Source organism: Crinia signifera, chromosome 3, assembly GCF_055691185.1.
Source record: "Crinia signifera chromosome 3, ASM5569118v1, whole genome shotgun sequence".
Lineage (NCBI taxonomy): Eukaryota > Metazoa > Chordata > Amphibia > Anura > Myobatrachidae > Crinia > Crinia signifera.
This window is the reverse complement of record NC_139219.1, coordinates 188,782,751-188,797,058: the sequence shown is the minus strand read 5'-3', so window position 1 is coordinate 188,797,058 and position 14,308 is coordinate 188,782,751. Positions and strand designations below refer to the sequence as shown.

At 35.7% G+C, this 14,308-nt stretch overlaps 1 protein-coding gene across 1 annotated transcript in view; it reads right to left on the bottom strand.

Moving 5' to 3' along the window:
- Window positions 1-5,239: 5,239 nt before the first annotated feature.
- TBX18 (T-box transcription factor 18) overlaps window positions 5,240-14,308 on the bottom strand; it is a 29,082-nt gene continuing 20,013 nt past the window's right edge. The window contains exons 7-8 of the mRNA XM_083174710.1: window positions 11,981-12,075; window positions 5,240-6,653 (exon numbers count right to left, since the gene is read on the bottom strand). Coding sequence (XP_083030836.1) covers window positions 5,935-6,653; window positions 11,981-12,075 — 814 coding nt within the window. The 3' untranslated portion in view covers window positions 5,240-5,934. The remainder of the gene's footprint in view (window positions 6,654-11,980; window positions 12,076-14,308) is intronic.

Here is a 14,308-nt window from a genome sequence, read left to right as displayed (position 1 = left end):
AATAAAAATTTATAAACCACATGTTGTATGTGTAATTTCTTGTGTAAACCAAATAATACATTTATGTCTACTTACTGACCTTGGTCTTTTGGTGCATTTAGTGAAGTGTTGTTTAAGTTTGCCATGTATAACCCTCTCCATGGCCATGCACATGTTCATATCCACCATTTACCTGCTAATTTGTTTGTGTCAGCACATGTGCAGAACAACTTAATAGGTGAGAAAGCAGTTACTGTGCAGGTGAGGTAATTCCTACATTAGTAGTTAAAAGCAGGGCCAGAACAATGATTTCCTCATGAAGTGGGTGAGGTAGGCAAACAAGGGGCCAAAGTGACATTTGTGTAGGAATGCATATGTGTCCTCCCAAAAAAAAACAGTCGAAAAAGAGTCGACCAAGCATGATAAAATTGTTTGTGTGCAAACAAGTTAAAAAAAAATTTAAATATGAGTTTTCAGTGTCATAAGCAGATGTTGGGATCCTTTGTTAGAGAGATGTGATTGCAATAATGTGATTGGTGGCATCTTACATCCAGAGTGTGCTACATCCAATTCATAGCAGATATGAAAGTGGTTAAGTTATGTATTTTGGCTACAATACAAAGATTGTGTGCAAAATAGTGGCCATGGCCTTAGGACATTGCTGAAACATTCTTGTAGCTCTTAGTTGTGGTTTATGAATTTTTATCCTAAAAAAAAACTATGTTTGTATTAGAGTTAAAAGGTTGACACATGTCGACATGTGTAGATTGAGTGCCCTGCTGTTTAAAGTATATTAAAACACTTACTGAATGTGTGTAAATGGTTATAAACTAACTACCTTGGCATATATAAGCAGGTCTTAAAATTAATCTTAGCTAAAATTAAACCTACCTTTAAATGTAGAGAAGTGTAGAAAGATATGCTTCCAATGTGTTTGAGTGCTGTGTGTGGCTTGCAGGTAGTGAAATAATGGTTTTGACTTAATAGGCTGCAGCATTGCTTATTACATTCAGGTGTCTGAGTTTGCGTACTAATCAGCATTAATTAGCAGACCCAGGCGTCCGCTCTCATACGGTATCTCTGGTGGTATCGTTGTCGTCCGCCTGTTTTCTGTCCGAAATGCATGGTGCTTTCGCCGATCGAGCGGTTGTAGCACCGTACATTTTTGGTGCACACCCCCGTGTACACCCATGTTTACGCTCAGTTTTCCTCATTATTTCGGCCGCTCCCCTCAACACGCCACTATGCCGCCCACAATGACTGTACTCTTGCGGACAGGTTTTTTCACACGGAAAGACCCGTCCGTGAGCATTGTGAAGTCGCCGCGCATGCGCATTGCGGAAGGTACGCATGTGCAGAACAGAAAAAAAAACGAACCGCCGGAGTACAGTCCCAACGTACCAAGAAGAATAAGGGCCTTAGACACATGTGCATACTGCCAATAATGCACTGCAAAAAAATACATTTGCTTACATCTCTGAATCAGGCCCCATGTCTTTATACACATACAGTATATACATTTGCAAATTACTATAAAACTATATGTTAATTATGATTTTTGGAGCCAATTTATTTTGTATTTAATTAAACAACGCATTATACACAAAATGAAACATTTTTATAAACTTTTCAGTTAATCATTTTCCACATGGATAGTCTCTATTAAGCCTGTATATTTTAGTATAAAATATGAAGTACCATAAGTAAAAATACACAAATACTGTAGGTTTTATTTCATAAAAATATTTTAATAACAGTAAAAACTACACTACCTTTTAAAAAGAAAACTAAAAAAAATTACAAATTGTATAATAGTAACAAAACATATCAAAAATGTTTTTATTTTATGCTCTAAGACTGTAAGAAAAGTAAAAAATGTGTGTAGCGATCTTTTGTTTCCAATGCGCCTCATCAAAGGCAATCCCAATCCAGACAGATTTACAAAAAAAAAGCTTCTTATATGTTTACAAATATGCGCAAGTCTTTCTCTAAGTGCCCCTTATTTCAGCAGTGTCCAAAAATTCTTGAGTAGATTCTTAGTCTTCATTCATTATGCTAATTGCTAAAGTAAAATAAAATGTCTTACATTTAGGACCTTATTAGCCAAAGATTGGATGAACTCTGCCAATATAATGTTTTTAAGCTTCAAAATGTAACTTGCAATGCCATTATTATCAGATTTGATTGAGAGAGGTATATCAGACCCACCTACAGTGCACATAGTTTTGTCCATTAGAGAGAGAATTAGCTTTTTGCAAGTGAACCAGAATGAGGCCCTAATTGCGCAGTTGTGCGCTGGCTATTGTTTTCAGCTATTTAAAACAGTATGACTTCCTTTTACTGGATTAACGGCTACAAGTCTACTGTGTACTGTATATAAAAATTTCCCTCCCATCACTCCATATAATTTATCTGAAATATCTTGTAGTATTATTATGTCCAAGGAATGGTCAATATCAAAGTTAAAACATTTGCAAGAACTTACTTAAATAAAAGTTAATTAAAATAACGGTACTTGTTTAGTTTCAAGGCGGCCGATATATCGGATGCGATAGCAGCCGATCCGAAGCGATTTTTTACCTGTTCATAGTGTGGTGAGCGCAGTAATCTGCTACGCTCGCCATGCTTCGGGCTCGGTGGCTTGCTGCGCTCGCCACACTATATAAAATCAAATCCATGCGTAGTGGATAGTGGAGTTATGAACAGATAAAAAATCGCATCATATTGCAGTGGATCGGCCGATATATCGGGCGATATCACATCCGATATATCGGCCACCGTGAAACTAAACAAGTACCAAAATAACAAAAATAAATTACTTTTAAATGATATTATTTTTTCTAAGTAATTTATATTTTCTTTTTTTTTTTCAATTTAAAATGCATTTCTGCAAATGATGGATCTTAATGACTGTTTCTTCTAATATGTACTGATTATGATACTTGTAATTCCACTGTTATAGTTCCTATGAGTGCATTGCAGAAATGCTTTAGACAAAACCAAACAACATGAAAAGCATTGATCTAAGACAGTGGTTGCCTTTGTTGTTCACCCAAGCAACAGTATAATGTACTGGTCACTTACCATATATACTCAAGTATAAGCCTACTTTTTCAGAACATTTTTTATGCTGAAAAAGCCCCCCTCGGCTTATACTCGAGTGAGGGTCCCACTTGAGTCAATAAGTTTTCCCAGTTTTTTGTTGTAAAATTAGGTGCCTCGGCTTATATTTGGGTCGACTTATACTCGAGTATATACGGTAATTAAATTCTGGTGTTATCATCTTCAATACACATCATCCTTCCATATTCCACATTTTTAGCATCACAATACTGGGTTTTTTATTTAGATACATGCGCAGGTTGAGTTTCCCATACTCAGAAAAATCTTATATCTAAAATTCAAAAATTGTAATGAAATTGAGACAGTGACACATTTGCTTTCTGATGGTTCATTACACAAAAACTTTGTTTCATGCACAAAGTGATTAAAGATAATGTATAGCAGGCAAAGTTTATAAGATGTATATGACACATAAATACATTTGTTTTTAGACTTTTCATTGAAGTATGTAAATTCTCCAAAATACAGGATATTGGAGACTTAACGTGTACTGTTCTCACACTGTTTGACTCTTTCAATAATATTTAGTTTATATTAAAAGTGGTTACTTTGTACATAGCAGTCAGTTTGGAAAGGTAACCAATAAAATCACCCCCACCGTGAAAATAGGAGTAATTTTTTTTTGTTAATTGGTGATCATTGATAACCAAGAGCCTTCTCCCCCAGTCACTGTAGGAACAGTGATGTCCTAGGTAATGTGTAATGAAGGGGCACAGTGTATAAAGACTTGTAAATTTGGTAAATACGGTTTAGTGCTCATATAAATAGAAAGGTGTGCACTTAAGCAAAAATTCTAAATCCTAAGCACTGTTGCGAAAATCACCCATACCTCTTATATCATTTAATATGGAACTTATTGTCATATTTCTATATTAAATACTACTGGTTTAAAATTGTGCAAATCTTAAGTGCAAAAACTCAGAGCAGTGCAATTTTATTTCTGTTGATCACAGCAAATTTTAGAGGAATGAGTGTAAAAAAAATAAAAAATTCTAGACATAATAAAAACCAAAATTCTTCATTTGTCTTATTTGCACATTATTTAAATAAAGCTAAAATATGGTAGATGGTATTTATTTATTGTATAAACAGTTTTATTCACACTCTAATAGTTAATTATTAATTAGAAATTGGCTGGATTATGCTGTTAATTTCCATTTATTGTTAACAGCAGTGAATGATACAGAAGGTTATTAATTTTATTTGATAGAGTTTAGACCAAATGATTGCTATTAAACAAAATAAAGATACCATATTGTTAGCAACAGCATTAGAGAGGTAGCAGTGTTGGGGAAGGGGGGTCATAGAGCCACGATGATGCCATAGAGGCCCAACCACCCTCTGTAAAAAGCCACAATTAACGGCCAGTGCCACAATTCTGCATGAGTTGAATCATCAAAGCCCAATATCACCAAATTAACACACCACTTGAATAACAGTTAATAAGTGTCAAGACTTGAAGCATACCATATTAACTTATGGCAACGAAGCAAATCCTGGTCACGTATACTGCACAGCATGACAGCATTCATGTTAGAAAAGTTATCTTTTCATTATGACCCCCCCCCCCTATTAAGACGGTATGCAAATTGTTATGTATCAATTTAGGAAGTAAATCACATTAATGAACCAATATAGTTTTTTTTAACATACTGGTAAAGGGCTCTATAAATAATACCTACAGTATATTATAAAATAAAAATTGTTGCCCTTTATTATATTGCACATATACAGTAATACCATGAATGCATAAATAATATTTCATTCTGAAAAATAAACTGTAACTTTACTTAATACACTAATAAAATAATATCACCCAGTTAAAATATGTATAAATATTATTTACTTCCTGAATTAATATATATAATATTTGCAATTGTATTGAGCAGCCTTACCTAATGATTTTTTTTTGTGATTTGCTAATCCACTTGATAAATTTGGTGTTTTCTAATTATAACATTTAAAAAATTAGGGTACCGTAGTGTTTAGTGGTTCCATCAAAACAGGTGCTTTTATTTTTGATTTATCAGCTGTTTTGACTTTAGTAGATGTGGTGGATGTAAAACCAATAGGAAATGCTAGAAAACTGAAGAAAGTCACACACTTCAATTTTGTAATCTTATCCTTCAGTTTTCTCAATTTAGAAAATGAAAGCAACTATCTGCATTGTACTTCATTTCAAAGAAAAAGTAGCTTTCAAATTCTGAGAAAGCTTTTGTATGCTTAATTTATTAATTTCTAAAATTATTTAATTGATTTCTTTCTCTATTATGGAATTAATTGTAAAAATGAATCTACAAAAAATATTCTGGCACAGCATGCAATTAAAAACCATCAGCAAAATTTGCTGGTTGCCATTACAAAAACCTGACAGACAGACAATAAACAAAAACTCAAAAAGGCCTTTTGTAATTTTGTATCAATGATTTAATTTGGCATTGGTCTATATTGGTATGTAAAACTGCATGGCATCTCGTCAATAAAATAAATTAGTAACAATGTTCACTGTTTTTAAAGTTCTATATTCACTTTTATAATTACTGAATATTAAAAGATATACAAGAACATAGATTACAAATGGTTCTTAAAGAACACGTTTCATTGGTGGAAGACTTTTTCTAAGTGAGTGGTTGTCTCTGTTTTTCTATTTATTTTGTGCATAAGCAAACTACAAGAATTAAAAAAACAATCATTCAAACAAGATATATAATAGCAAGATAGTGCATTGTTTGTGTGGTAAGATATTTACACATATACATATTTACAAACTAAATAAAAATGAATTAAAAGTTCATTTTTGGAAAGAGACATTTGCTTTCATATCACTATCAATCAAACCATATGTGCAGATACTTGAGATGATGATAATGTTAAACCTCCTAATCCTCTAGAGTCAAAGAAGTTTTGCTGTCCAGCCCCACCTAGGAGATGAACCCCATCCACAGGGGAGAGAATCTGACGATCTGTCATGGTTCCACTTGGGGAGGATCCCAAAAAATTTCCCTGTGAAGATACTATTTTTTCAGGGCTAGAAGCTAATTTTGGGGAAGTGGAAAAGTTGTATCCATACAAAGCACATGGACTATGTAGTCTAAATGCATTGTAAGAACCTTGGTGTGGCTGGCCATTGCTGAAAGCATTGCTTGCTGGTGAAGGCATGATATACTGCAATTGAGGGGACATTCCTGAAATTTGCATGGATAGACTTGTCTGAGGACACCCAAAGTTATCATTGTCAGCTCCTGCCATGGACATATTTACTGTAGTGCTGCTTGCCATTCCAACATAGGAGGGTGTCCTTGAGTTAACAAAGGATTCACTTGTTGAGTTTGCAAGTCTGTTGTATGTTTCAGCAAGAGACGTGCTGTATCTGTTAAGTGCCAGGCTGGATCGGCCACATGATGAATAATCTGCTGGAGAAAGACTGCAAAGCTGACTTGTATTTGCTCCTAGATGGAATGTTGGAGAAGTGCAGGGGGAACCTGGCATTAAATGAGGATGAGTAGCTGCTGTTCCATGTCCAGACAATAAAGAGGAAGCTCCTGCATTTCCTAAGTAAAAAAAAAAAGTATACTAGGTAAACAATTACAGATATTTATGTAAACAGCACACCTAAGGGAACAATTCAATTATCTGTGAAGTACCACCATGTGTATGCAGGTGGGATAAATGTAACATGTGCAGAGTTAACTAGGCACTTACTAATTTATCAGAATTATTTATCAGAAATTGCAAAAATGTAAAAATATTTAAAACAGGAAAGAATTTACTAAACATTGCAAACTACATATTGCAGAACACAACCTACTACCACACTGGCAGTTAACTAAGGGCCTTATTCTGGTTGGAGCGTCCGGGCCGTACGCGTACGTCCCGGGGTTTTTTACGATCTGCGCATGTGCAGATACGCTAATGCGCCGGCGCGAACACTCCACAACGCTTACGGCCGGTGTCTCAACGTGCGAAAAAACCTGTACGCGAGCGTACGGGTAATGGGGCGGCATAGGGGCGTGTTGATGGGAGCGGCCGAAATAATGAGGGAAAATGGGCGTAAATATGGGCGTACACGGGGGTGTGCACAAAAAATGAGCGGTGCTACTACCGCACGATCGACTAAGGCACCGTTCGTTTCGGACACCAAACAGGCGGCCGCCAACCGCCAGCTAAAACCACCCCTACAGATACCGCATGCCAGCGTGCGCCTGAGTTGGCTAATTAACGCTGATTACTACTCAAACACATACACCTGAATGTAATAAGCAATGCTGCAGTCTATTAACTCCAAACCATGATTTCACTGCCTGCAAGCCACACATGCAGCACGCAAACACATTGGAAGCTTATGTTTCTATACTTCTCCACATTTAAAGGTTTGTTTAATTTAAGGTAAGAATCTTTTTATACGCTAAGGTAGGTATTTGCTAAACAGACACATTCACTACGTGCTTTCATAGACTTTACGCAGTAGCACACTCAATCTACACAAGTCGACATGTGTCAACGTGTTCACTCTAATACTAACATAGGTTTTGTATTTAGGATACAATAACATAAACCGATTACAACATCACACATAACATCAGGGTAGGTATACATGTTACACATTGTGGACAAAGTAATTATGGACATAATTTAGTACATATACAGAAACACCAACATTACTTGATGTAAAAATAACAGCAATATGGGGACACATAGATAGTGATTAAAATGCCACATTAGAACATCACAAATATACATGTAATGTGGGTTAAAATGTAGTTTTATTAGGTCTTTATTAAGGTAGACAATTGAGTTAATAGAAAACAATAATTGAATAACAAATAGATTAATTAATCAATTGTCAGATTAGTAGTTGAGAGGCAAGATTTGCAGGTCCATATATGTGAAGGGTATGCCAGCGTGCACGGACGTACGCTCACTCTCACGAGCGGTGACATAAGCTGAGTTTTCCATTGAAAACAATAGGGACCCGTCCGTGCAAACTGGCGTACGCTCAGATCTCCGCAAGAAGTCGGTGGGGAGACGGAGGAAAGACGGCCGTAGACGGCGCCGTACGCTCAGTTGTACGCCAGTTGTCGGAGTGTAAGGGCTGGGCCGGCCGCGTACGTTGCCGTACGCTCATTTGTACGCCACTCCCCTTCTACGGTATTTCTGCCCGTACGTAAGCGGCTGATTTGTGGGTGGACTTAACCCCAACGGACGCGTACGGCTAGCGTGCGGTAATGGCGAACGTACGCACGTTTGGCCGCTCCGAGCAGAATAATGCCCTAAATCAGCAAATATGTTATTGTCTAACTGTTAATAATATATATCAATATATCCTGAATTAACATATATGGTTGGAGAACCATTCAGTGGCCGGAAAAGACTTAAACATATAGGGGGTTATTCTGATTTACACACTCACATGTGCATTTGCATACAAGCGTGATATTTTTGAAATGCGCATGTGCATTTCTGCGCATGTGCATGCACCAGGCACATGCATGCAAGACGGAGTTGGGGGGGGCATGAGGTGGTGGGTGGAGTGGCTCACCCATGGGAATGCCCAGCGTTTCATGGTCATTCCCATGAAAATGCTGGGCATTCCCATGGAGATCGCACGGTGACGTGGGTGTGGGGGGGCAGGCAGCTGACATCACTGGATGTCAGCTGCCCGCCCAGTTCCTGTCGAGGGTGCACACAAATCTAAGTGCCCTGGGAGGGGGGGATCCGGCATTCAGCGTGCAGGGTCTGGGGGACTTGCAGGGATGCGAATTCGCAGCCTTTCGAGTCAACCAGAATAAGGGCCATAATCATAATTAAAAATGGATTAATCTGCAACAAAGTAAGAAATTTGGGTAACTGAACTGTTTAATAACGTAAGTATAGGATATTCCAGTGACAGTTATGAGCTGAAGAAGAGTTTATATTTGATGATATTTTGCATGCCACTTGAATGATTGTGCCACTTATGCTGGGTACTCACTGGAGCAATTGAGATTTGTTCAGACATCCACATTAGCCCTGATCACCCATAAACACTGGAGCAATGTTAATGAAGGACAGAACAATAACTGCACAGAGTCACTAGTGATGTTGCTAAATTTGATGGTCAGCTCATCAAACCTAGCATTGTTGCAAGTGACCACAGTAGTGCAATATGACACATACACACTAAACGATATGCACCATATGCCAGTCTGACCAGATTGTCACCTGACTCAGTGTGTATCCAGCTTTACACCTGCTTGTGCTTGGTTAGGTGGAATGGTGAGGGATGTGGGCATATCAAGTAAGCCAAGTACAGCAAGTGAATTTTAATGTAGAAGCAGACAGATGTATATACTACTATGTAGTGAGTGGACTTTAAGTATTATCTGGAGTCATTGTTTCAGGTGCAAACACAGCAGCTTTATTTGTTGTCCACAGCAAAATCCAGTTAAAAATTTCATACAGAGGATCAGCAGTTCAGGCATTGCATTGGGATGAATCATTAACAAACATCTTTACTCCACATTAGCCATATCCACAATGAAACTAAGGTCTTACATAGACCAGAAGAGTTTCACTCATGAGAAAGGGGTGGAGTCACACCTTACACCTTATTGGTTACCTCCTTACTGACATGTGGAGTCCTTTATTATGCTGCAGATTGGGTAAAGTATTATTTATGGAGGGGCAGGTGCAAATATCATATGATGATGATGATGATGATGATGAAGAAGAAGAACAAGGTTGAAGACTAGTAAATCACTTGTTACGTGCTTCTTGTAAATATTCTGCTGACTTGACAATCAGGAAGTTATTTTCTAATTTGTGGAACTGCAATGTGTCACAATTTCAGCTAAAATTGCTATTACATCTAATAGGAAATCCCAATAAAAGAACTAATGCAAAACTTTTTTAAAGACTGGGAGGGACATTTATTTCTGTCCAACCTCCCACATAAAACCCAACCATCTCTCATCCTAACCTTCTGTTTATTCTCCCTTCTACCCCTTATGTGTCACTCCTGTCTGTCTGACCCTTCTCTTTAGAATGTAAGCTCTCATGTGCAGGGCCCTATTGCCTCATTTGCTTTTCTTAGAGTATATATATCTGCCACCCTGATAATTGCGTCAATGTCCTGTCCCCTGATGCAACTATCATTATTTACCATGTACTTGTCCTAAATAGTCTTATACTGTAATTCGTTATTTGCTTTTTGCTCGTTTATGTATTGTTAAGTGCTGAGGAACCCTTATGGCGCCATATAAATAACTTATAATAATAATTTAATAATATTTAAAAGCATTAACAGTGATTAAGAGATTCACACAAAAATGTGGCCGTATGTAGCCCCTAAAAGGCCAGTTTGACTTTGTGTAATGAAACTAAGTTATATATGCTTAAATTCATGGAAGAGAGAAGAGTGTTAATAAAACCCATTGGTTGTTTACATTGGGTCTTAGCAGATGCACTTGGATTTCTCTAGCATGAAGTTTTAGATGTGTAACGCTACAATGTGTTAAATATTAAAATTCTACTCTCATCGTTAGGTATTTTGTTTTAAATATAATGTAATTCATGACAGAACAAGCTATTTCATCAGCCGTAATGGTACCAAATCAAGCCCATCTGTATAAAAGTTACCGCCAAGTGTTGATCATTAACTGACTATCATCACTTCATTGAAACTAATATATGGAAAGACCAGATGTGATGATTTCATTTCTAGTGTTACTCCAGATGAAATGATATGGTCTTCTGTGAAACTTATCAAGACAATGACCAGGAATAATGTATTTTCTTCATCTTCAATAGGTTTTTCAAGGAAGTGATGTGTACTTAACCTTAACTTAAATTTAATAAAAAAAAATAGAATTTGTTTAATGCATTATATAACATAAAAAACAAGCATATAAACATCTTATTAGCCTATTAATAGTAATGTCTGATTTAGTCTATTATGTCCTTTCTTTGATGCTTGCATACTGTATGTCATTTTAAAGACTTTAGCAAATCCTTTCTATTATTAAATAAATTCTCTGATCTCAGAATTTTTTGAAAAATTTTACTTGGACTTGCAAGCCAAGCAAAAAAGCAAGCAACTGGGCAAAATCATATTGCACTGCAGATGGGGCAGATGTAACAAGTGTAGAGAGATCTTGACTTCACCAGGGTGTGTTTAAACTGAAATGTGAATTTCAGTGTAAAAATAAAGCAGCCAGTATTTACCCTGCAGAGAAATATAAAATGTATTTGCTCCCCTTACATAGTAACATGTTTTTTTCCAGACATAAAGTTACTTTATTTTTCTGCTTTATTTACAAATTTGAGAAATCATCAAACAACTCACCTTAAGCCCCATACACAGCAGTTATAATAGCTATATCAGCAGTATTACCCCCGTACTATCTGCCAAATGACATTCAGAGGTAGATGCATAAAGCAGTGATAAGGGAGGAGAAGTGAGCCAGAGAAGAAGTGTCCCATGGCAACCAATCAGCATTGAAGTAACATCTATAATTTGCATGATATAAAATTATACAGAGCAGCTGATTGGTTGCCATGGGCCACTTCTCCTCTTAGAAGCTTTTACACCTACGAGCCTTTTACTCTCTTATAATACTACTTAACTCAATATAGTTTAGTAGTATTTTCTGCCCCTGATAAACGATACCTCCCTTCCTTTAATCTCTACCACCCCTCCCACCAAACCTCCCCCCTCACCCCCACAGTTGGTATAACAACTCAACTATAACCATAAGACAAATATTCAAATCCAAACATAGGGCATCATCTCATCCCCAAGGTTTTATTACTTAACACTTTGGTCAAGTTGTGGCTTGAGTAGCTACAACGGTAATGAAATATGCAAATATAGTTATCAAATTAACTAAATGAGCTTTACCTTGTTTTGGAATACCAGGTATGTCCTCAAATGTAAGTGTCCGCAAGGAAGGCCTCCAAAACGCATATGACTCCACTAGGGCTTCCAATCCCATCCTAAAATAATTCCAAATGGAATATATGTTGACAGTGCTTAAAACTACACATGCAAAAACATAATTTTAAACATAATACATGAAAACATTTTACTTACACCAACTAAATCTAAATCAACTTGAAAGAACTCAGACACACATATGTGTTGGGAAAATAAGTAACAGTATGAAAGGGTACTTAAGATGCTTATTAGTCGCACATTTAACTAACATTATATTGCACTGGTTATATACCTTAAATAATTAGAACAAGTTGTATGTATGCTACTGTATATTTGAAACGGGGAGTGAACATTTTAAAATACAGTGGTGGGAATGGTACTAATGATTCGTATTTCCCCTATTATTAAGGTGTTTTAATTCATTTGTTAATGTGTGAAAAGCACAAAAAACGCGGAAAGGTGTGAAATAGCCCCGAAAAGTAATGACTTGTTCAAAGACTAACTCAGGTATTTAATATAGCTGAAAAAATGTGGTAAAAATCAAGACATTTTGACAACTTTTTTTTATAACAATGAAAAACTATTTCTGCTAATAATAAACTTCTTAAACTATTTTATTGTAAGCGATTTGTTTTTATTTAATGCCAGTTTTAGAACCCCATTATAACTATCAAACAGTTTTATGCCAAGGTTTCTCTGAGCTTACAGATATTGTGCAGGCAACAGCTATAAAGCATTTATTAGCCAAAGCTGGGCAAAAATGCCTTCATTTTCAGCAGTAACCCAGACTTTTCACTTCTAGTTAAATAGGAGATAAAAAGGTACCTCCTGTAGAGTATAGCCTGGGTGATAATTTATACAAGATGCCTTCCAACAATTTCCACATTTTATCACCAATTTAATTTATGCAATCAAATGCCCATATTTATTTAGTGAAATACTTACAATTATTTAAAGAGCAGAAATTGTTTTGCCTTCCTGATTTAACATTTTATAGGGTCAGACTCAAAGTTTAGCTAAAGAATGCAACTTTATTCTCACCACATAAATTTGCTTTCACTCTGCTAATATTCTCCAGGATATCTTTTAACGGCTTAAGCTGCTGATTTCTATTAAGTAAACCCTGCAACTATATGCAACTTTAAGAGGTTGAAATTCTATATATAAAACTAAATTGCATTATGCCAAAAAAATGCTTTAACTGGTATAATCGTTAAAAGAGTTCTAAGCAGTGAATTAACAAAATTATATTATGTCCGCAGACATTTCATCATTTGGTTTTCTTTCTAGGAAATTGTGATATACTTTGATTTCATTATAACTTTAGTGACCTAATGCGTTGCCTTAAAAGAAATGGCTTACATTGTTCTAGTCTTATATAATGTTCCAAATCACAACAAAATATAAATTCTTGGAAGTACTGTACATGCTTACCTTCTAACGGTAAGGAGTTTATAATCTCTACATACAATGTATTTTTATATATAGGTATATATTTTTTACACCTATGCATCATTTAATCATTTCTAAATCTTGGGACATTGATTAATCCACAGAAATTTTTTATTAAGTGCACATTTTTTTATATATTAGCCTCTTTTTAGAAAGCAAAGGTAAAACTGCTAGAGTACACAATTTTCAACGGAAGGCATTGATATTTTAGTTAACAATAGCATGGCACAAAGAATAAAAGAAAAGTATTAACCTACATTTTATATTTATAAAAGTGTTATAGCATGAATTATAAGTAAAAAAATAAATCCAAAGCCGTACTAAATATATAGTTCCACTGATGAGGACTTAAAGATTATTTTACCTGTGTGGTAAATACTTCTACACATGTTTAGGTAAATACAAGCAAGATAGATAGATAGATAGATAGATAGATAGATAGATAGATAGATAGATAGATAGATAGATAGATAGATAGATAATGTATGCATAGATAAGAACAATAATGTGGCAGATGAAGACTATAAAAAGTTCATTTAAAACATGTAAAATAATATTTTTATTTCTGGAATAATCAAGCTATTGGAAAGCGGTTTTCTCACAGGAATACATTTTGTTTGTGAGTCTATTTCTTTGTAGTTCAGAAACTGTAATATCTGTGAAGCTAGGTCCCAAGGTCCTTAAACTAGACTAATTCTGAGCCATGATTAAATCACCTCTTAAACTAAACCAGATTTTAGCCTGTCACCCTTTTTGCAGATCAAACAAAAGCAAGAGGCTAGAGGGAGAAAACATTCCTTTTTTGTAAATGAATAAATATTTTTTTTCCTTTTCTTTGTG